The sequence below is a fragment of the Leopardus geoffroyi genome, chromosome B2 (assembly GCF_018350155.1).
Source record: "Leopardus geoffroyi isolate Oge1 chromosome B2, O.geoffroyi_Oge1_pat1.0, whole genome shotgun sequence".
NCBI lineage: Eukaryota > Metazoa > Chordata > Mammalia > Carnivora > Felidae > Leopardus > Leopardus geoffroyi.
The window spans coordinates 74,721,939-74,746,045 of NC_059332.1; the positions used below are offsets into that span (position 1 = coordinate 74,721,939).

The 24,107-nt window shown below is 37.4% G+C and overlaps 1 protein-coding gene across 3 annotated transcripts in view; it reads right to left on the bottom strand.

Annotated features, from left to right (window-relative positions):
• The window catches only part of UBE3D (ubiquitin protein ligase E3D), a 243,182-nt gene that overhangs the window by 139,605 nt on the left and 79,470 nt on the right, over positions 1-24,107 (bottom strand). For all 3 annotated transcript variants that reach the window (XM_045498898.1, XM_045498900.1, XM_045498899.1), the window contains exon 9: positions 12,446-12,584. In XM_045498898.1, coding sequence (XP_045354854.1) covers positions 12,446-12,584 — 139 coding nt within the window. The remainder of the gene's footprint in view (positions 1-12,445; positions 12,585-24,107) is intronic.

Sequence of the window (24,107 nt, forward strand, 5' to 3'; positions counted from 1 at the left end):
TTCGAAAAGATATATGTACCCCTATATTTACTGTCATATTACAATAGCCAAGTTATGAAAGTAACCCAAGTGACCAATAGATGAGTGGATAAAGGAGATGTGGTATACATGTGCAATGGAATATTACTCAGCCAGAAAAAATGAGATTTGCGACAACATGGGTGGAATAGAGGGGACTATGTTAAGCAAAATAAGTCAGAGAAAGACAAAATACTGCCTGATTTCACCTATATGTGGAATCCCAAAAACAAAACAAACAAAAATGGATTCTTAAAAGTCAGAGAACAAACTCGTGGTTGCCAGAGGGCAGATGGTTGTGGGGAGGAATGGGTGAAATAGGTGAAGGTGATTAAGAGGGACAAACTTCCAGTTACAAAACAAATGTTATAGGGATAAAAAGTACAGCATAAGGAACATAGTCAATAACAGTATAACACTGTATGGTGCCTACACTTAATCATAATGAGTGCTGAGTAATGTACAGAATTGCTGAATCACTACACTGTATACCTGAAACCAATATAATATTGTATGTCACCTATACTTCAATAATAAAAACATAGATAAAATACTGATAAAGTTCTTGCCTGTTTGAAAAACGTAAAGATACTGATTTTGTTTTTGCTAGAAAACTTTCTACTCTATGTATTTAAAAATTTTAAGAGCACTCATTAAAAAAAAAACCCTTCATGCTACTGCTTCTAAGACAGCAGAGAATTTTTTTTAAAGGATGAAAAAAATCAAGAAAACAGATTAAAAAATAAGAAAAAAGGAAGAAAAGTGTAACTACCAAAAAATACACACCCCTCTCATCACACTCACCTATACAAAGATGGTATACATAATTCCAACTATACTAGAAATCACAATCATGTAAGCAGATTTAACACACCTATTTAAAATACCGAGAACCATGTCTTCTGTTTGTAATGCTCTGATTTTTGCTAAAAACATTAGTATATTAGCAAGACCTGCTGAAAAGCAGCTGACAGTCCAAATGGACAATGTCTCAAATGTTTATTGCCTTTACACATGACATCCAAACTGAAGTTAAAAGATAAGGAAATAATAATTTAAGATCAGAAGAAAGAGAGTCAAAGACATTGGAAGTATGGACAAAGGTAGTTGTTTATAAAGAACTACACACGAGGGTGCCGGGTGGCTCAGTTGGTTAAGCATCTGACTCTTGATTTCAGCTCAGGTCATGATGTCATGGCTCCTGGGATTAAATCCTCATAGGATTCTTTCTACCCCTCTCTCTCCACCCCTCCACGGCTTGTGCATGCGTGCACTCTCTCTCTGTCTCAAAATAAATAAATAAACATTAAAAAAAACCTACATATGTACAACTCTAAAAAGACAAGAAAAGGCACCAGTACCTAAACAATACTCAGCTAATTCTTTACTCTGGTTTAGTCTATGTCCCTTTATTATAGCTTCAGACAATGCACTAGACAGCCTTCTGTATACAACAGATTAATCCAACTGACCTCAATTGTTGAAAGCTAACAGATATTAACTGCATGAAGCCCAGGTTGAAGGTACAGACATCCCTTCCCTGCCATCCCAACATAATCATTCCTTTGCAACCATCATTGCCAACTTCTAAGCTAGTAAGAAGCAAACATGCTGATCTTTATCTTTAAGGGGAAGCCAGCCTTACATTGGATGTCAGTCTTTCCTCTTCAGGTGAACTTAATTCAGAAGCTTTCACACTACTGTGAGTCCTTCAACTACTGAAATTTAGAATCAGTGGATTTTTGAAATGGAAGAATGAGAAACCTGAGATCTAGGCAGGTAGGTGATTCATACCCCATCACACTGGTGCAGGTAGAGCAGCTGAGCAAAATGCAAACCCATCTCTTGCCTCCATGCCAGGGCTTTTCCCTACCATGTCACTTAGCAGGTCTAGAAGAGCAAAGATGGGGGGGGCACCTGGGTGGCTCAGTAGGTTAAGCATCTGACTTTGGCTCAGGTCATGATCTCATGGTTCATGGGTTCAAGCCCCACACTGGGCTCTGTGATGACAGCTGAGAGCCTGGAGCCTGCTTTGGATTCTGTGTCTCCCTCTCTCTCTGCCCCTCCCTCACTCATGCTCTGTCTCTCTCTCTCTCTCTCTCAAAAATAAATAAACATTAACAAAAATTAAAAAATAGAAGAGCAAGGATGGAAAGGAAAATAAAATAACTTCATTTTGTTTCTCACCATTCTTTTGGCCTAGTGCCCTAACACCTTTCCTGTTCTAAATCATTTCACTTTGGTTAAGCTATTCGTCGTTTCTAGGAGGGCTCACAAGAGGTTCTCAATGGAGACTTAGAGCAGTTCCACCTTGCAATCCATCATTCCCTTAAAGGTTGGCATCATTCCCAGGCTGCTGTTTCCCCCTCCAGTCAGCAAAGCTCCTGTGAACAACACAGTAGCTTCCTCTATGGGATAAGCATGTTCAGTCATTTCCATCTTGATGCTACTTTATTTCTAAAAGCAGACATATATCTTTAGCCTCCTTTCCAAGGAAGGAAGACCCACCACCAGGAAGCCACTTGACTGAACACAGTCGTGCTAAATGTGTGAGAAAGAGCCAAGTCCTCTTGTTACTATAGCTCCAGGCAAGAGGAAAGGCCCACATTTTCGAAAAGTTTCTTGGAATAAGCAATCATTTATAATTTATTTATTTACAAATAAATGCAAATGTAAAACCACTGGAAAATTCCTAAGTCACAAATGTTTCAAGGCGGACCAGGATCCAGAGTTGGAAACAAGAGGCAAACATGAAAGTACTAGAAGCCTGAGGGAGAGTAGAAAAGGAAAAGGAAAGCAGAGAAGTTAAGCTTGGGCTGTCCAGAGAATATCCCAACTTTCTTCCTCTTCCTTTTCTCTAACGGTCCATCTGCCAGGGTCTTCTCATGAAGGAGTGATCTGGGTCTCTCAGGCTGGAAAAGCCGAGGGCCACACAGCTCTCTACTCCCATCATTCCTGACCCTTCTTTGTAGCTACTAGGAAGGTCTTGTGATATGGATTCCATTCTCTTGGAGAGAAAAAGACAAAAACACATAATGTGGCTTCATCTATACTTTTCCTCAGTTACACACTTTCAAGATGTTCAGGAGAAATAAAAACCTAGTCCCTTTAAGGAACAAAGTTACACTATTCAGCCTTGGTGGATAAATTATGAATAGCTGGGAGCAGACAAAATGATTCTGTGTGCACGTACTTTAAAGGAACTTTATAATCTAACCCAATCCCCTCAATGTACAGATAAAGAAACTGGGACCCGTACATGTTACCTAACTAGACCAGGTTCGCAAGTCCAGTTGGTGGCAGATCTAAGACTACGCTACACCTTGAGTGTCCTACCAGACTCGACTTGCCTTGAGAAGGAGAGAGGAGTCAAGAGGTTGCACATCCCCGAAGGAAGGAAGAAACTCAGAGGCTGTGAGATACTGGGATGTTAGGTGTGCATAACTGAGTGGCAGCAAGATGACTTGGAGAGGTAACTAACACCTGGATTTTACAAAGCACCTGACTGTAAAAGGGAGGGGTCATGGTAGAAGAAAACAAGTAAAAGAAAAAATATAAACACCATGACAATGCTTCAGGTTACTTCAAAAGTCAGGGATTGTGTTAAGTGCAGGTGAATAATGAAAAGTGATGAGGAAAATAATTAACCTGAGTTCACGAACCAGGTGTTCATCATAATTAAAAGATTTTTTCCCTTTACGTTTATTGGGAGTATATTCTGTTATCATGCAAGTGTTTCATACCTTGGTCCTGGAACCGCTTTATTAGAACACTTTGGCTTTTTGTTACAATGCAGATTCCTGGGCTCTCCTCCAGAGTTACTGACCAGAGACCTGAATTTCAAACAAGCTTCCCATGGATCCTGACATGTAAGAATCAATACAGCCATAATCCCATCATTGCAGAATTAGACCCTGTTTGTCTTCCAGTCTTCCTCACTAGGATTTCAGAGTTAGAAGTGCAGAGAGAGTGAGTGCCCTCAAATCACAAAGGTTGCTGAGAGCCTACCAGACTGTGCCATCAGACCTTCTCTCCCCACCATGTCTAGAAGGACAGATGGGCTGAAATGGACTAGGATGTAGTTGGTTTAATTATAAGATTCTATCTTTTTAGGCTAAAAGTGCAAATACGTATTATTTTCTAATGAAAACCACATTTTCTGCCATGAGTATGCACTTCCTTTAGAGTCGAGGCAGGGGGTGGGGAAGTTAATATATTAAAACAAGCAAACAAAACAAGAGACATAATTATTATTCTTTATTTCTTTTTAATGTTTATTTTTGAGAGAGAGAGAGAGGGGGAGAGAGACAGAGCATGAGTGGGGGAGGGGCAGAGAGCGAGGGAGACACAGAATCCAAAGTAGGCTCATGAACTCATGAACCATGAGATCATGACCTGAGCCAAAGTCAGACGCTTAACCAACTGAGCCACCCAGACACCCCAAGAGACATAATTATTTACTTTCTGGGCTATACCCCATTCCTGCTTCTCTCAATAAGGACAAAGCCAGCCCAGTCAAGCTCCCCTACCAAGTAGCAGCTCCTCAGAGTACAGGCCAGTGCCACGCACAGCCTGGGAACTATCCTGCTCTGTCTACAACCCTAACTCCTAGGTAGGGATAGAAATTCCTGAGAAGAGGGATATGTGGCGGGGAACGTGCGCGGGGTGAGTGGCTTCTAGCTGGCTCTCTGCCTGGCCGCATCCTCCAAGCTCTCTCTAGAGTAGGGCAGAATGACAGTTGGATGTGAAAGGAGGCAGAGGAAGGGAGAATCCATACTAGAGAACCGTATTAAACTAAGGATACCTACTCATTTTCCCAAACCAAGAATGCCCTGCAGGGCAAAAAGGGATGAAGAAGGCAACATCCTTTTCACACCCAAATTGCTGAAGCCAACGCTCAGAAATCTGTTTAGAGGAGAGACTGAAAATGGAGCAGTAATCACTACTTCTGAGACTGGATTCCCTAAATATAATGAGTAGCACTCAACTCCTGATTATCTCTGCCCACCAAGGACAAAGGAATTAGCAGGAAAAAAACAAAAGGCTGACACTTCTCAGGAGTTGAGTGTGCCAACACTACTCTCTTAATTCTCTGGAATGCACACAAGGATTACCATGAGAGCTGAGCACAAATTCTGGCAAGTGTCTGCCCATCTTGATGCAGGTCTATCTGCCTCCTGTTACATCTGCAGCAACCCTTGGACATCTGCCGTGGCTCACAGCCTCCCACCTTATCCATGCTCACCTAATAACAGGACCTTTATACAAAAGTCCCCCAAGGTCCTTTAACAGTCTCCAGGAAGACTGTCTTCATGCCAGAAGATTAAGCAAAGGAAAGAGAATACTGCCAGAATCTCATTCTCCATTCCAATGAGGCCAGTTTTATACTAAAATATATTTGTACTTGTGTATGTATGTGTGCACATGCGTTCTCAAAGCATACATAAAAAACACTAACAAGAATTACTCTACAATGCCAATATTGGTTATTCCTAGTGATTTTAATTTTCCTTATACTTTTCTGTTTTTTATCATGAAAGTGGTAATTTTTATCATGAAAGTGATGATCTTTTAATAATCATTTTGTAAAATGTTACTTTAAAAGGCAGAGATGAACATGGCATGTAATAGACAGATAAGGCCGTCTATGTTGTGTGCTGCCTAAAAGTAGATGAAAAAAAGAAACTTCACTTTCTCTTCTCTGTAGCCCTTTGTTGCTAATCATCTGTAAAGTTCTCAGGCCTTTGCCTAACGATTTCTTAGATCCCCTATAGATTACATACTACTGTACCATAAGTGCTTTTTACCTGAAATGCCAACAAATGGCCAAATGATTAAACCAAATTTTCACATGTTATTTTCCTTTCTTCTTCTCTCATGACAGAGATATTAGCAGGTGGTGGGAAAGTGGCTGGATGGGAGAATTATTTGTAAAATTATTAATTTCTGAACAATTGAGAAGTTGAATATATGGTTTTTATATCATGGAAATGATGAAATTCAACTATCAGTGGATTTCTTAAAAATCAAGTAACATAAATGAGAATTTCCTGCTCTAAACAGTATAGAGGGCCCTTATTCAAGATGCTTCATCTAGTTTACCCTTCCCCAGTGAAGACTGTATGATTTCAAATCCTTCTAGAGCTGAGAAAATATCCCTGACCAACCCTAACTATCAGATGGTAATAGATAAGGCCTATAAAGCTTTTCTGTTTCTTCCTCTCTACATATTTTCACTATGTAACTCAACCACACAACATACACATAAAACTCTAATCTGATGAGGCTCAACGGTTTTGCCAGGACCCATAATGCTTGAGAATGTTACACTGCTCCCACATTTGAAGGCTGTGGTTCTCTAAAGGATGATATTATTAATAATAATAATAATAATAATAATAGTAATAATAATAATAAAAAGGATAATGTCTGTGAAAACATTTACAGTAACTGTAGAACACAGCTATCAACCTGTGGGAAACAAAAAAGCTTTAATTTGGGTGCTCTATGCCCTTAGAAATGCCATCTGCACAGCTGGGAAGGCCTGGAGTAGCTGATGGAGCTGGAGTTAATGAGGTAAGGTATGGGAAAGAACAAAAAAGGTTTCCTCAGCTCAGGGCTCAAGGCAGTGGATCACTCCTTATCTCTCAGCTGAGTATAAGTTTCCAAGGAACACTCATCTTGAGAATTCTCAGTGGGAGGGAGTCAAGCCAGAAGTTAAGGGAGAGAGATAGTTTAGCCAGATGGCTCAGTCTATTAATGGAGCCCTCCGCCATGTTACTACTTAGTTACTCCATGTCTCTAAACGTGGAAATGGAAGCATGTGTAAGTTGGGAAAACAATGCTCAGCTGGGGGCCTTTGGGGCCTCTGGCCTGATTAAGTATACAACAAGAACACCAAAGTCAGATCTGGTTTCTGATACAATGTTTGGATTTTATTCTCATTGCAAGAGGAAGGTCACAGAAGAATTTCATTCCCAGCTTAAAATTCTTCTAAGTCCATTCTTCTTCTTGGGGCACAACAACTATCGTATGCGCTTAGCAATCCATCAGTGATTCTCAACCAAATCCTGCATTCTGTTTGCTTATAATCACACTATGGATATTAAGATATGCTGGTAACACAGAAGTTAAAATTATAACAAAACCACCAAACGATATCCCTATTGGCTACACTGTAATTTAAGAAGTTAGAATTTCATATATGTAAATAGCTCTAATTAATAAGATAAACCTTTCCTTTTGGGATTTGGCAGTGATAACAGCTCAAGCAGGAGTGCCATTTGAATCCTTGGAAAGCCTAAAATAACATTTTTACAAAAAAAGTAGCAGTGCTCACGGTTAACTAACTTGGCCTAGAAGGTAAGAGAATTGGAAATGTAAAGATGGTATCTTAACAAGTGTCATTCTACTATTTTATAGCTCTTGCCAGTACAGCACTTTAAAAGATGTGTGTTACAGTGAATTTCCAACTTCCAACTGAAAGAGCAAATCCCAAATATGGGCAAAATTAGCAGCCCTGTTCCTTGCCATTGTAATAAATGATTAAGTAGGTGTTACAAAGATGAAAAAGCAGAGCATCTCTTTCTAATCCTGACAGACATCCTCCCCTTCTTCACTGATCCTTTATCTTGCAGTGAAGACCTGCATGAGGAAGTCGGTTCCTGGTATGTTCCTGATAAGAATGCATATTTCCAGGGGTAGCAGCAGGGACTACATCGCTTTAGCAGACATTGTTCGTGAACTTGTGCCAAGTTTCTCTGAACCTTGGAAACTGGGAAAGTGTCTGTGTTCCTGATTAATAATATTCAGCAAACAGACTGAAAGCAGAGGAAGTATAATCACTAGTAGAGAGGGATATTCAGTAACAGAGCTCCTGTGGTTAAGCTGCTATGAGGAGGTACTCACTCCATGAGAGCAAGCATGGCTTTCATCCCCATGTGTCTACCTGAGCCTGAGTTAAGATCCCCGAAGGGATTAAGACCTCCTTTGTTCTCATGGAGAATACAGATTGGACCTCCTCTCAATTTTCCCATAGCCAGTTTAAATTATTCTTTTACCTTCAGTCTCTTTAAGGCTTGAGTTAAGGCTACTTTGTAATAAAATTATCCCCAATTTATATCACACATGGATGATTGTTCTCTCTTCCCCAAAGGCTGTAAAACCCTCAAAGTTAGAAGTCATCTCTCTTGATCCCCACTCACCCATCATATAAACATTTCAAACAGTACATGAGAAAGTGAAATAAATAGTAACTGTCTTCTAACCTCGCTTCCCAAAGATAACCACTATTCAGTTTCTTGTATCTCCCTCCATAAATGTTTGTGGGCAAACACAAACTTTTATGTTATTCAATGTTCGATCCAATGAGCAAAACTTAAAAGAAATACTGTAAACTAAGGTGCCTCCATCTATAAATCACACACATTCCACATCCCAGGACTTCAGCAAGTTCTGCATTTAGGTGCAGGCAGAGTTACTGGGGCACAAGCCTGGTGAGTCCAGCTCTGTCTCTAACATGGTAGGATTTCCCTGGCCAACTCACTCCATCTTTCTTAATCTCAGTTCCCTCTCCTACAGAAGAAGATGTTCTCAAAGGTCAATTCAGGGTTGAGGCTGAATCAAGTACTGATTAATAAAACAGGTACACCAAGGCCAAAATATGAATTGGTATTGAAGAAAATCAAACATAACAGATTACAAGGAGAATATGGTTGTGAATTAGAATGGAGCAGTTATTTAAAAAATACTTTTAATTGAGGTTTAATTGACATGTAACATTATATTAGTTTCAGGTGTAAAACATGATTTCGTATTTATATACATTGCAAAATGATCATCACAATAAGTCTAGTTAACATCCATCACCATCCCAGTTACAAAAAAATTTTTTTCTTGTGATGAGAACTTTTAAGATCTAACCTGTTAGCATCTTTCAAATATGCAATATAGTATTATTAACTATAGTCACTACACTGTATACTATATCCCCAGTACTTACCTATTTTATACCTGGAACTTTGTACCTTTTGATCACCTCCACCCAGTCTGCCCTCTCTGTACCCATGAGCTTGGTTATCTTTGGTTTGGGTTTTGTCTTTTAGAATCCACATATAAATGAAATCATATGGTATTTGTCTATCTCTATCTCACTTAGCATAATCCCCTCTAGGTCCATCCGTGTTGTCACAAACAATAGAGTTGTATTCTTTTTTAATGGTTGAATTGCATATATACCCCACAACTTCTTTATCCATTCATCCACAGATGGACCCTTAGTTTGCTTCCATATCTTGGCTATTGTAAATAATGCTGCAATGAACATGGGGATGCATATATCTTTTTGAGTTAATGTTTTCATTGTTTTTGGATCAACACCCCGTAGTGGAATTGCTGGATCATATGGTAGTTCTGTTTTTAAATTTTCGGCCAACAGGTTTCCGTTTTCCACAGTGGCTACACCAATATACAATTCCACCAACAGTGCATAAGGGTTCCCTTTTCTCCACATCCTTGCCAACACTTGGTTCTTTCTTATATTTTTGATGATAGCCATCCTAACAGGTGTGAGATGATAGCTCATTGTAGTTTCAATTTGCATTTCTCTGAAGACTTTTGAAGTTATTTTTTTATTTTAATTTTAATTTATTTTTATTTTTTTAATATGAAATTTATTGAAGACTTTTGATGCTGAGCATCTTTTCATGTACCTGTTGGCCATCTGTGGAGACATGTCTGTTCAGACTTTTTGCCCATTTCTTAATTAGAGTGGGTTTTTTTGCTACTGAGTTGTATGAATTATTTATATATTTTGGATATTAACCAGATCTATGCTTTGCAAATATTTTCTCCCATTTAGTTAGGTTACCTTTTCATTTTGTTGATGGTTTCCTTTACAGTGCAGAAGCATTTCAGTTTAATGTAGATCCCCTTGTTTATTTTTGCTTTTGGTGTCAGATGAAAAAATCATCACTGGGGTGCCTGGGTGGCTCAGTCAGTTGGGCATCTGACTCCTGATTTCAGATCAGGTCATGATCTCATGGTTGTGAGACTGAGTCCTATGTCCATGCTGGGTGTTGAACCTGGTTAAGATTCTCTCTATCCCTCTCCCTCTGCCCCTCCTCTGCTCACATTCACTCTCTCTCAAAAAAAAAAAAAAAAAAAAAAGACAAACCATCCATCACAAAGACCAATGTCAAGGAACTTACTGCCTATGTTTTCTTCTAGGAGTTTTATGGTTTCAGGCCTTACATTCAAGTGTTTAATCCATTTTGAGTTAAGTTTTGAGAGGGTCCAGTTTCATTCTTTTGCTGTGGCTGTCCAGTTCTCCCAACATTCACTCAAGAGACTGTCCCCATATTACATTTCATTCATTGAAGAGACTTTCCCATTGTATATTTTTGGCTTCTCTGTCATAAATTAATTGATCATATATACATGGGTTATTGCTGGACTCTCTCTCCTGTTCCACTGATCTATGTGTCTGTTTTGATTACTATAACTTTGTAATACAGTTTAAAAATCAGAAGTATAATACTTCTAGCTTTGTTCTTATTTGTCAAGATTACTTTGGCTATTCAGGGTCTTTTGTGGTTCCACATAAATTTAAGAATTCTTTGTCTAGTTCTGTGAAAAATGTCGTTGGAATTTTGACAGGGGATGTATTGAATGTGTCGGTTGCACTGGGTGGTATGGATATTTTAACAATATCAATTCTTCCCAATCATGAGCACAAAATATCTGCTCACTTCTTTTTCAATTACTTTCATTAATGTCTTATAGGCTTCAGTGTATAGGTCCTTTACCTTGACTAAATTTATTCCTAGGTATTTTATTCTTTTTGATGCAATTGGAAATGGGATTGTTTTCTTAATTTCTCTGATAGTTTGTTATCAGTATATAGATACACAACAGATTTTTGTATAGTGATTTTGTATCCTGCAACTAATTCTTCCAGTTTTTGGTAGACTCTTTAGGATTTTCTCTATGTGATACATCTTCTGCAAATAGTTTTACTTCTTTCCCTTTCTAATTTGGATCCTTCTTATTTCTTTCTCTTGCCTAACTGCTTTGGCTAGGACTTCCAATTCTATGTTGAACATAGTGGGTGGGCGGGGAGGGGACAGTGAGCATCGCTATCTTATTTCTGATCTTAATCATTGAGTATGTTAGCTGTGTGCTTGTCATATTATGGCCTTTATTATCTTGAGATATGTTCCCTCTATACACACTTTATTGAGAGTTTTTATCATAAATGGATGTTGAAGTTTGTCAAATGCTTTTTCTAAATCTATTGAATGATCATATAATTTTTATCCTTCATTTTGTTAATGTGGTGTATTAACAGTGATTTGCAGATGCTGAACCATCCTTGCAACCCTGGAATAAATGCCATCTGGTCATGGTGTATGATCCTTTTAATGTATGTTGAATTTGGTTTGCTAATATTTTGTTGAGGACTTCTGAATCTATGTTCATCAGGATTATTTTCTAGTGGTATTCTTGTCTGGTTTTAGTATCGGGGGATGCTGGCCTTGTAAAATGAGTTTAGAAGCATTCCCTTGGAGCAATTTTTACAATTTCCTGAGGTATACTTCATAGGAAAATCCACATCTTGTTTTACCACAGAGGTATATCAAGCAATATACACTGATCCTGAAGTTATCTTAGGATACAGCCACAATACTTCAGAGGTAGAGCCAACCCATGTTTACTCATTTCTCAGCAATGCATGTGGCCGTCTCACAAGCCTCAGAGAGCTTATGAGTATTTTTCCATTGTCAACAGTCATAGATAAGTTCAATGTTACGTTCAGTAGCTACGGGATCATAACTTAAGCAACTAGTTAACACCTTAACTCTCATTTGCCACCTCATTGACAATTAGCTGCCTACTAGGAAGGAGGTCTTCCTGTTGATCAGACCACATATGCTGTTCTGTCCTGTTTGTCTTACTGTAACCATGTCCTGATAAAAATCCAGAGGAGGGTCAAAGTGATGAGGGAAGAACCCGGCAGAGAGGGAAAAGGTGCCAGAAGTGAGTAGAACACCATCAGCTTAACTTAAACATCTATTTGGCGATTTGGTTGCAAGCTAAGAGTAGCAAAGCTACTCATAATGGTTGAAAATCTTTGTTCTAGGGCAAAGCTAGGAAAAGGAAAACGCATTCACAGTGTCTTTGTCAGATGTTTGCCATTTTTCTCAGAGGCAGGAGAGGTGGAGGTTAAGAGAACAAACTCTGGGGTTAGACAGATATGGGTTCTGCCACTACTGGACAATTTCCTAATCAGTTCTGAGCTTATTGTGCTTATTATTATCATCTGTAACTCTGGGTTCTGTGAGCTATCTCCTATGAAACACAAGATCCTCAAAAAACAATTCACAAGTGAAACTGAAAAATCATACCAGGGTAAAGGAGCTGTTCCTACCTGAAAGGAATTCATATAGCGAAGCGATGGAGGTAGCGTGGCGTTGTTCCTGGATAATATCAGCAGCAGCTCTAAGCAGGTTGCAGAGGGCAGGGTTAGAGTGTGGATGCTTATGTCACTTTCCCATGCACTGGAAAGCCTGAAACACATTGATACGTATAATTTCACAATTCCATCTGGTCATAATTATTTCAAAAACCTGATGGAAAGAAGACGACTTTCAAATGTGGAAGAAGATGCAATGCACAAAAAAACAGAAATAAAATGGCTATAGTAAATATTCACAAAGTAAATGTCCAAGACATTTTTATAGTGTTTTTGATACAAAACAGATGGGTTAGGCAATTTTTTCGAGTCAACATTTCATACTCAAAGAGTACAAATAAGACATGAAATGCAGTCTTATTTGTAAGGGACCTACTTGGGGTGGGGAATGGATAATAGCTAACATATCGAATGCTTCCTATATTCTGTGCCCTCTTCTCCATGTAACATCTTGTTCAACCCTCCGATACCTATGAAATAGAACTGTTGCTATCCTCCTTCTACAGATGTGCAAATTGTTTCTGAGCTGGATATGCCCTATGAAGTTTCTAGTTAGCTGATTTTCAAACCTTTAAAAAGTGATGGAATACTTTTATCAAAAAATCTTGTAAAAGCTCCATTTATAATATAAATAAAAGCAAAGCTGCTCTGTTGGAGGGGGTAAGGTTGGCAGGAGGCTCCCTTCATCTTCCAAAGTAGCCTATGAAACATCTCTGCTACATCCTGTTGAACCTACTAGAAAATTCTTTCATTCAAGAAATGAGGAAAGTGAAGGCTAGAAAAGTAAAGAGACTTCTCTGGGATGAGATACATGTTTAGAAGATGATATGGCTATGTCTAGAATCCTGGTTTCCTGGCTTCCCATATAGTACTTAAAATGGAAAATCAGATAATCATTATGGGAAAACAATGTAATAAGAATAGGATGTGTCTTATGCTGTCAAATCTTTTATTTACTTGAGTATTTCCTGTCTGCGCCCCATCAACATGTCTCTTAACACTGTCCTAATTTTTTAAAAAGAAATATATATGTGTGTGTGTGTATATGTATGTATGTGTATATATATATACATATATATATATGTATATATATATATATATACATATATATATATATGTATATATATATATATATATATATATATATATATATATATATTCTATTTATATAAACTTCTTTCTATAAAGCTACCTTTAACCCAGTCAGGGGTGAATTCTAGAATGTCGAAGAGCATCAGTGGTTGAGGGCATAATGGATTTTAACATTTATATGATGAGTCATAGCAGATAGTTTAGCTGTGTCATCAATCAGGTTACCTGTGCTAATACATTTCTGATGTGGGTTGAGAAATTAACTCTCTAAAGCATTTGCCTACTATTCACACTGGAATAGGACACTGTCCACTTTCCCTCAAAATAGTCCCTTTTCAGCAAGGCCACATATGATTCTTCTCTGTGTTTTAAAAACACTTCTCCATTATGTTATATTGATTGGTTATGTTATTCTTTCTCCTTTCATTAATTATACAACATTTTCAACATTTCTCTGGCGTGGAAACAAAAATCTTGCTGTCTTTGGTAAAAGCCAAATGTAGGACCAGTGCAGTGGCTCTAAACTCATTCTCTCTACCACCTTTCTTATGCCCTCCACAAACCATTTCCGTTCTCTGAACTGCATACACTAACCACACCATGCTCATGCAGTTTTCTGGGCCTGGAAGGCTGCAGGCTACCTGGTGAACTTCTGTTCATCCTGCAAAACCCACTTAAGTATCATTTCCTTAGAGACATCCTCTTGCTTCCTCTACAAGAACTACATGCCTAATACCATTATTTGTATCCTACTACCATACCACCACCCTACCTGTATTCTTATTTGGGCTGTGTCTGCATCTGTGATTCATTCTAGATCAGTCATAAGCAAGCATACTCTGTGGATTCCTCTAACTTTTGTTACCCAGTATGGAAGATTAGATTAGTTGTTTTTCCTCAGACACTCCCAGGTATTAACCTTTTATTGGCTGTAATAAAATACACCTCACTTACATTTGTATGTTCAATAATTTAATTTATTTTCCAAGTGTTATTCGTATAAAAGGAAACCAACTAATGGCATGATGTTGATGTGATTTCTGGTGCAGAGAAAGGAATGCTTAACTTCTGCTCAAAGGTGTCAACATGCTGCCATGTGGCTATGGTGTAGTTGATGAAAAATGGCACTCAAATAGAAATTAAAATACACTAGCACTGCCTTGTCACTGACCAGTGAGTGATCTGGGACACGTACTCCTGGACAAGTCCAGTTTCCTCATGAGATCCTGGAGTTCACACACAACCTATACTATGTATCAAACCACCAAAATTTACACAAAAGGACATTCATCACATTAATGATATCCACAGTTACACAAAAAAAGATACAGTTATAAACGTTAATTATTCATGTCTCTATGTAATTACAAATATTTGCATGGCATGTGAATCCAACATTGGCATTTTTAATCTAATCCTTTAAGTATTCTGTGGTTTAACAATTTTTCTCCTTATTAAAGCTCATGAAGGTACAAAGTATTATCTGGATCACATGATAAGTGATGGAAAAGATCAAGCATGATCCTCTCCAACTAAATTGCATTCTCTTTTATACCTAGAAGTACTAGGTATTTCTGAACAAATTCTATAAAAAAAAACAAATTGAAAAGCCCAAGGGTAAATGATGGAGCAAATTTTAGCTTTCTTAGAATACCTCATTTCTTAATAATTAGAACCACTTTATTTTTGAAAATTAGATAACACAGCTGGACCTAGGATGGCTCAAATTCCTAAAATTTATCTTTTTGTTTATCCTAAACATTTATCCATTTATGCTTCCTTTTCCCATGGCATATATTCATTAGCCCCAGGATTCACCTTTTTATTGTTAAGATTTATAAATGTTCTCTATAATCTTAACTACATATTAATCACACAAAATAACCATATATGTGGACAAAGACAGAAAGTAATACATGAAAAAGTGATTACAGTTGTTTTGGAAAGTTAGAACTATGGGTAACTTTCCCCCAAAACTTCAGCTAATGTTTTTATATTGTTTTTGGTTTGGTTTGTTTTTGATTTAGGAAGGAAGAAATAAAGAGAGCAGGAAGGAAAGATGGAGAAATGGTCTCGGCATACTTAAAATTCAGTTTATCTTAAAACAATCACTAAACTCGTTATGAAAATTAAAGGCATGTATTAATTAGGCCAAAAGTGATACTTGATACTATCTACCAAAGGCTCAAATATCAGTAGAAAGTTCTGTTAACGATATAAACATTTTAAGAAACACAAGATTATAATAATCCAGAATTTGGATTATTTCCTGCAAAAACACCTGGACTATTAGACCTAAATCAGTAAACTTCCACTATAAAACCAACAAAAAAGATAATTCAAAGAGAACAACAAACTTAACATTACTTAAAACCTATTTTGGTGATTTTTAAAGTGGTGAGAGAGGAGAAGCTTTCCTAAGACACCAGAGCTGTCAACTAGGCGACCCGAGTCGAAGAGACCAAAATGCAGGCAGAGGACACACCATCCTTATTTCTCAATCTTTGCCTTGACAAAATTCCCTAGAGAAGCAACGATGGCCTATCTATTTTTAAAGAGGCAATGAAAAGGGGGGGAAAAGTCACTCTCCATCACTTCTAACAAAAATAGTGAAATTGAGAATGAATCAAACACCAATCGATACCAAGAAAAGAACTTGGGAGAACAGAAAGGTGATACAGTTTACTAAAAATCAGAGGTTGTTTTAATGTAATACATGAAAATGACAAATAGACAGGATTAAACAACTCTACCAAAATTTAAGACATTTCAAATGAGTCCAACATACTGCATAGAGAAGAAAAAAATAAGAGCGTATAAGAGAGCTCAAGAAGAAAATATTTAACTTAAATTTCATTTTACTCATATTTTAGTAGTTGATTTGGACTCTTCAGTCCTAGAAGGACCTATCAGGAAAGCAAAGAGCCTATTAATGATGTTAAAATATAACGCTGTTTATATCTGTGCATTTTTAAAATTCAATTCCAAAGCTACAACAATGACAAGCTCATCAATTCAAACTCTCGAAATACCAAAACAAGCAAAGGACCACAACTTAGTGCTAGAATCATTATAAACATACAGCTACTTAATACATGATTTGGACAGGGAATCAAAATTTTATAAATTCTTATACTGTCAAGAACACAAAATTCAGAAACAACTAAATGTACTGTTTATGTATGATAGCAAACCATATTAATTCCAGTATATTTAAATATTTTAAAAGAACTAATTCATAAAAATACAACCTGAAAAGTTCTACTGCTTATAAATTTCAAAGTAAGGTTCAGTAAGTCATGAGCAGCACTTCTTTGAAATTACAGTATCTTCTTTGAAAACTACAGGAAAAAATCGAGTTTTTAAAGTCACAAGTATTCAAACTGTTTTTCAATTCTCTTTAAACTAAAGGGCTCCTGGAGCACCTGAGTGGCTCAGTTAAGTATCCAACTCTTGGTTTCCACTCAGGTCATGATCTCATGGTTCCTGAGATCAAGCCCTGTGCATCAGGGTCTATACGGATAGTGCCTTCTCGGGATTCTTTCTGTCCCTCTCTGTCCTTCCCCTGGGGGCTCTCTCTCTCTCTCTCTCTCAAAATAAATAAATAAAAACTTTAAAAAAATAAAATTAAAAATATTTCTCAGACCACCCAATTCCCTAAGCCCAATCATGTCCTTCTTTCATATTAATGGAATCATACATTATGTGACCTTTTTTTCTGACTTCTTTTACTTAGCATGTTTTCAAGATACATGGATCTCAGAGAAAGAACTCTTGATTTTAGATTATTTTTTTAATGTTTATTTATTTTTGAGAGAGAGAGAAAGAGCACGAGCAGGGGAGGGGCGGAGAGAGGGAGACACTGAATCTGAAGCCACCTCCAGGCTCTGAGCTGTCACCACAGAGCCCAAAGTGGGGCTCGAACATGCATAGCGAGATCATGACCTGAGCCGAAATCGGATGCTTAACTGACTGAGCCACCCAGGTGCTCCTAGACCTCTTGCTTTTAAAGTCTGATTTCTAATTTACCACTTTTTATAAAATATTAAAAGCAGTTCCATCTTAAACTATGTATCATAATATTTATGATAGCATATTAATAAACATAACCATTTACGAAAAGTTTTCAAAGAGTTTTTGAAGAGGTCTCCTGGCTCACATTTTTACCCCATTCCATTACTAGAGAATGTCAGTTGAAAGTGAGGCTGAGAAATGCACTTCCAATCCTTTAATTACTTTACTGGGTAACTGGAAGTCAACATATGAGGGTTGGGATGTAATAAATTAGGTCCACTCTAATAACATTCTCATAAGTAAACCTCACACTGGCAACCACTAGGTTCCCTGTCCCATCAGGGGGCCAACTCAGCCAACACTTACATTAATCAACACTGCCCAGTCTGTCCCACAGTTTAAGTCCTTTGCCAATGTGGATGGAAAAGTGTTTGTGACGCATAAAGTACAAAGCAAAAATGTAAGACTTCTTTCATTATTTCCTAGGCCTAATAAAACATAGAGGTTTTCTTCATTTTTCAATTCAAAAGGATTGGCAGTGACTGTGTTGACATGTATGGTGAAACCATGTTTGGTCTCAACAGAAATGAGAGAGATGATCTACTGGAGCTCTACCAGCCCGTGGCTTCAGAAAGGGATGTATCCTGGTGGTCTGCACCATATCCAACCTACTCTCCCCTGCTTTTATGGACACTGTCATCTTCAGTGTCCCTGGCTTCTGTCTACACCTCTTCCTAAGTCCACTCTCAGACGGTCTTCTCCTGGAAATCCATACACTGCACAGAAGGGCAATTGGCAATGGTGTAACAGTTCAGATGAATTAGGCCTGGCCAATCTTGGTATCTTAGCAATTACGATATGCTAAACTGCATAACCCGAAGTCACAATTAGCTCTGTCTGATCCATTAAAAGACAAATCCCGATGACTAAAATTGTGTCCCTCCATGAGGAGAGATGAGAACTCAATGCCAAGATCACTAACCTGCTACTCATGTTCTCTATGCAAGCGTACTAGATTTGAGAAAATGTCCTCATGTTTAAGACTTCAGACCTTTTGTGAAATCACACATCAACATAACTCTGGTAGAGTGAGAGCATAACTGGCCACACCCATTTGAGGGAAGGTAAGAAAATCAATTTCCAAGTAATCTTGCATAGAGAAAATTCATTTCTATCAACTTAAACTCAATTTCCCTGTAACAATCTGATTCTTCCATACCTTAATAATATAAACAAAAAACTCTACCAGGTCAGGCCAGAAAGTCTCCTAAATTTAATGTCTATTATTTATCCACTAGCCCTAAAAAGATAGGATTTCAGAAACTGGTAAGTATACTCCAAAGTTTTATTCAAAAGTTTTGTGAGTTAAGATGTATTCCCTAGAAGTGTCTTAAGTCAAAGAGGGAAATATTTGACTAATTTTTCCAAGGCAGAATCAAATATTACTAAATGGAAGCTTTTGGAACCTAAGAGGAATTTCATTGAAACCTCCAAAGGCCATGATTTTTTTTAAAGTATTAAATACATAATATTCTCTTTCCTTGCCATCACACACTTGAAATGAGCTCTCTCTGGTAGCTGGCTTCACTATGGCTTCTCAATGTTTGAAACCAAGGTATAAAAAAACTTCACACTCCAAATGTGTCTAATCCTCCCTATACAGTGTATGTGTGTATAAATGGAGTAGGAAGGAGGGGAAGTGTTAAATATGGGATACTCAAGAAATTAGTATTCTACAAAAATTTTGAAGTTGTTCTCAGAAACTGGTTAAAGGTAGTTAAGCACCCAAATTTACCAGTGCTAGAAGAGCTAGAAAAGCTAACCTGTCCCATTTTTTTCAACAGCAATACATCATAGTGTGAATATAAAAAATATTTTCATCTTCTGAACCAATTCATAATAATGAGAAATTATTTATGAATGCTAAAGTGAGGAAAGCTTGTATTTTTTAGCCTAGAAAATAGGAAAAAGCAAAGCAATGTTTCTTAACTAAAAAAAAAGCTTAATTTTTAATTTTATTTATTTTAAATGTTTATTTATTTATTTTGAGAGAGAGAGAACAAGCAGGGGAGGAGCAGAGACAGAGGGAGAGAGATGATGTGGAGCAGGATCTGTGCTGATAGCAGAGTCTGATGTGGGGCCGAACTCACCAACAGAGAGATCATGACCTGAGCTGAAGTCAGTCACCCAACCGACTGAGCCCCCCAGGTGCCCCAATTTTTGTTTTAAAATAACTAAATACTTGGGGCACCTGGGGGGCTCAGTTGGTTAAGCGTCCGACTTCAGCTAAGGACATGATCTCGTGGTTCATGTGTTCAAGCCCTGCATTGGGCTCTGTGCTGACAGCTCAGAACCTGGAGCCTGCTTCAGATTCTGTCTCCCTCTCTCTCTGCCCCTCCCCACTCACACTCTCTCCCTCCCTCTCTCTCAAAAATACACAAACATTAAAAAAGTAAAAAAAAAAACAAAAAACAAAAAACAAAATACTTCATTTATAACCAAAACATTTTTATTTAGTTGTTAATATAAACATTCAAAACATATACATTTGCTTTAGTTATAAAAATAAACACATATATTTTTCAGTGAAAGCAGCAAAATTATACCTTCCGTAGTTGAGTTCATCTCTTATAACACCTAAGAATTACCTTCAATTCTGCTTTCTGATTTACTTACAACATTGAGTTTTAGAAACTAGCAACAGTAAGTCACTGCTTCAAAGTATGACATCCCTCCCCCCAATCAAGACTTTAATTGTAGATCTATACTGACATGGAAAGATAGTCACACAATTTTGATAATTTTTTTTAATGTTTATTTATTTTTGAGAGAGAGAGAGAGAGAGAGAGAGAGAAACAGTGCGAGTGGGGGAGGAGCAGAGACAGAGAGGGAAACACAGAATCGGAAGCAGGCTCCAAGCTCCGAGCTGTCAGCACAGAGCCTGATGCAGGGCTTGAACCCAAGAATCGTGAGATCATGACCTAAGCTGAAGTTGGATGCTTAACTGACTGAGCCACCCAGGTGCCCTGATAAGATTTTTTTAGAAAAATAAAATAAACCCTGATGTTTATAGCAGCATTATCAACAATAGCCATTTTATGGAAAGAGCCCAAATGTCCAGTGATTGAGGAAAGGATAAAGAAGATGTGAGATATATATACAATGGAATATTACTCAGCCATAAAAAAGAATGAATTCTTGCCATTTGCAACAATGTGGATGGAGCTAGAGACTATTATGCTAAGCAAAATAAATCCATTAGAGAAAGACAAATACCATATGATTTCACCATATGAAGAATTTAAGAAACAAATGAACCTAAGACACAGAGGCAAACCGTAAAACAGACTTGTAACTAAGAGTACACACGGAGGGTTGCTGGAGGGAAAGTGGGTGGGGGGTAGGCTAAATGGGTGATGGGGATTAAGCAGGGCACTTGCTGTGATGAGCACTGTGTACTGTATGTAAGCGACTAATCACTAAACTCTACACCTGAAACTATCATTACACTGTATGTTAACTGGAACTTAAATAAAAATTTGAAACTAAAAACAAAAAAGCAAAATAAAAAACACATACAGCTAAAATTAATTTATGTAAAATTAAATTTCCTATCTGTATCTTTATGTAGATGTACATGAGATGTATGCAAGGAAGAATGCCAAAATGTTAACAGCAGTTTTCTGTGAAGACTGAGTATAAGGGTTCTGCTTGCTCTCTTTCACTATATTTTCCTATAATTGTTTTAAATGTTTACAGTGAATATGACTATATTTGTGATTATATAAAAAGCAAAGCTATTTTCATTTTGAAAATAGAGAAAATGAAATCTATTTTGGAATGTTTAAAATATTTATATCAAATAAAATTCGTCTTTCAAGCAAGAAATAATCAAATCACCTCAACAAGTACTTTAAATCTTTCATTTACCTGAAACTAAATGATGGGGAGTCTTTAGGAATGACTTTAGGAATGATTAGGAAACTACCTAATGGGGAGTCTTTTCCATGAAAAAAGGTGCTTGAGATGGTACATTTGGAATTCAAGATTTTTATCATTGTGAGCATCACTCACAGTTCTTCTAGATGTTAAAAATGCATTGCCTACAAGTTGACAAATTTGGTGGTTACTATGAACAGGATTCTTAGACCACAAAGAATAGGAAATAAACAATACAAGTGACTACTTGAAGTGAGTTGAACAGGCATATTATCTGTTATTAAGAGACTAAATAAAGAGATGTTAATAGCACTAGGGAGCTTTCTTTGTTGTTGTTGTTGTTGTTGTTGTTTTGTTGTTTTTAATGCTAGGAAAAAAGTTAGCATCCAAAGACTATGAGGCATAATTATTTCAGATCATTTCCATGAACCTGAAACAAGGTAAAAGACCACATTATTTGCCTTACCACTTTGCCAAAACAAACCAGGGAATATGACATCTTTGGAGAGTCCTGTCCAACCTAGCATTCAACCTAGCATCTATTCATATTTTTGTTATGTCCAATAAAATCATAATAATAGCCAATCTGCCTGGTGCTATGATCCCATTAGGTCTTGCAACCTCAGCAGAGCCAGCTTAAGTCTACTAATCAGACCAAACAGCTGTTTTAACAGTTGGGTTTCTCCAAAATTAAGATATTCTATTCCTGACTGTGCCTAGCAACTCAACTGTTGAAACAGCTGCTCCAGCTGAAGAGGTAAAACCAAGTGTACATACAGTCTTCTTCCATTTCCAATGGCTATGAGATTCTTTCAGAATAGAAATTCCTAAACTTAAGTTCATGTTGACATTTCCTATCTGTTTAAAGTTTTATACTTGTATTGCCTCTATCTCTGACCTTCAGCCAATATTTCTGCCATCATCATCTCTCTTGGTGTTTGCCCTTTGTCTCCTTCATACTCTAAACCATAATTACCAGCTGGTGGTTCTGTACTTCCCTCCTTAGAAATCTCATCTGTGTGCTTTACACTCTTACTCTTCTCTCTATTGTCTCAGAAGAAGTATTTTTACTTCCTATGAAACAGAGATGGTAACTGAGGAGTCCCTAGACTCCACTAAGTGATATATTATTTCCAATGACTTAATTAACTGTTGAAGTAAGGACCGTTAAAAAAAATTTTTAAGTGCTCTCTGGCTAAATTTTTGGTCAGTTTATAAATGTCTTCAAAACTCTGGACTTGTCACCACGATCTCATTCAGATATGTCTGTTCAATTGTTTAATACTCTCTAGCAGAGAAACCTTTTCACCAATAATTTATATTATCAATAATGCAATAATGAGTATATACTTTGTCCATCTCTCTACTCAACCTTTCTACCCAGGCATTCATCCATTTTTCCACCACCTTCTTATCTTAAAATTTCTGCCAGCTGGCCTGGACATACCCAGACTAAATGGACTCTGATAAACAAAGTCTGCAAAAGATCTTGACCCTGATTTTGTAACATGTGCTCGCTGTCCCCTCATAATGTCCTCACTCCTTTAAATTATACTGCATTACAGATAATTTAAAATCCTGGCTCCCAGGGTCTAAGAACAGATTTACTGCAGGACCCGGACTCATCAAACCAGAACAAACCTACAAAGACGCTGAACACGTTTCAAGATTACAAATTTTTTCCTGCAGCAGCTCCAGCTCTTCCGCTAGGTTACGTACAGAGTGATTCTGGCACATTAATCTTAGAAACAACCTCTCCTCCATGCCCCACTTCTCAGCGGGGGAGGGTGTAAGTCAAAGATACACTACAGCAAGTGCAGATACCGTAAATGAAAAGGTGCTCACAGACCTTGTGCCAGGCAACACTGTCCTGGGGCAACTCGACTCCAAGGGAGACACTGGAGTGCTCTGAGAAACAGGGCTTCCGGGATGGAAGTCATTTTGATATGTCATGTCAAACCCTAAATTACCAGCACGGTAAAGCTAATTTTTTTTAATTAAAGGAGACTTTGAAATACTGGCTCTGCTCTCACTATCCCATTACCATAAAGTCAGTGCCACACTAGCCCCAAAGTTTCCTAACTTTGTTTTTGAGTCAGTCTGCACAACAGTATCCATTCTTCCAGCTTACAGTATTGTTAAGATCAGTTTTGCTTTACAGGGCTAAACATAGAAAAGTTTTCATTTTTAATAAGAGCTTAGATAAATAACTTTAAATCCCAAAGGACCTCGTTAAAGCAGCCTCATAAAAGTTTTACACTTGCATATGAGTTTGAAAAAAGAAAATGTCTACCTAGCAGTTTGAGCTCCTGCTGACTTCTCTAGCCTTGGGGAAGTTATTGTTGAAATTCATATGTCTTGCTATTTCTGATGATTTAAAGCAGTCTATTATGATAAATCACCATGAAGTACACCAAATGAAAGACACTGTTCAAACAAAAATCTCAATTTTAAATACACAAAATACACACAATGCACTCATCCGTATGTTTAAATAGCATTAAGGTTCTTATACATTACTCATCTAACCACATATTTTATCCTCAGAGCCTAGGATGCAAAAACATATTTT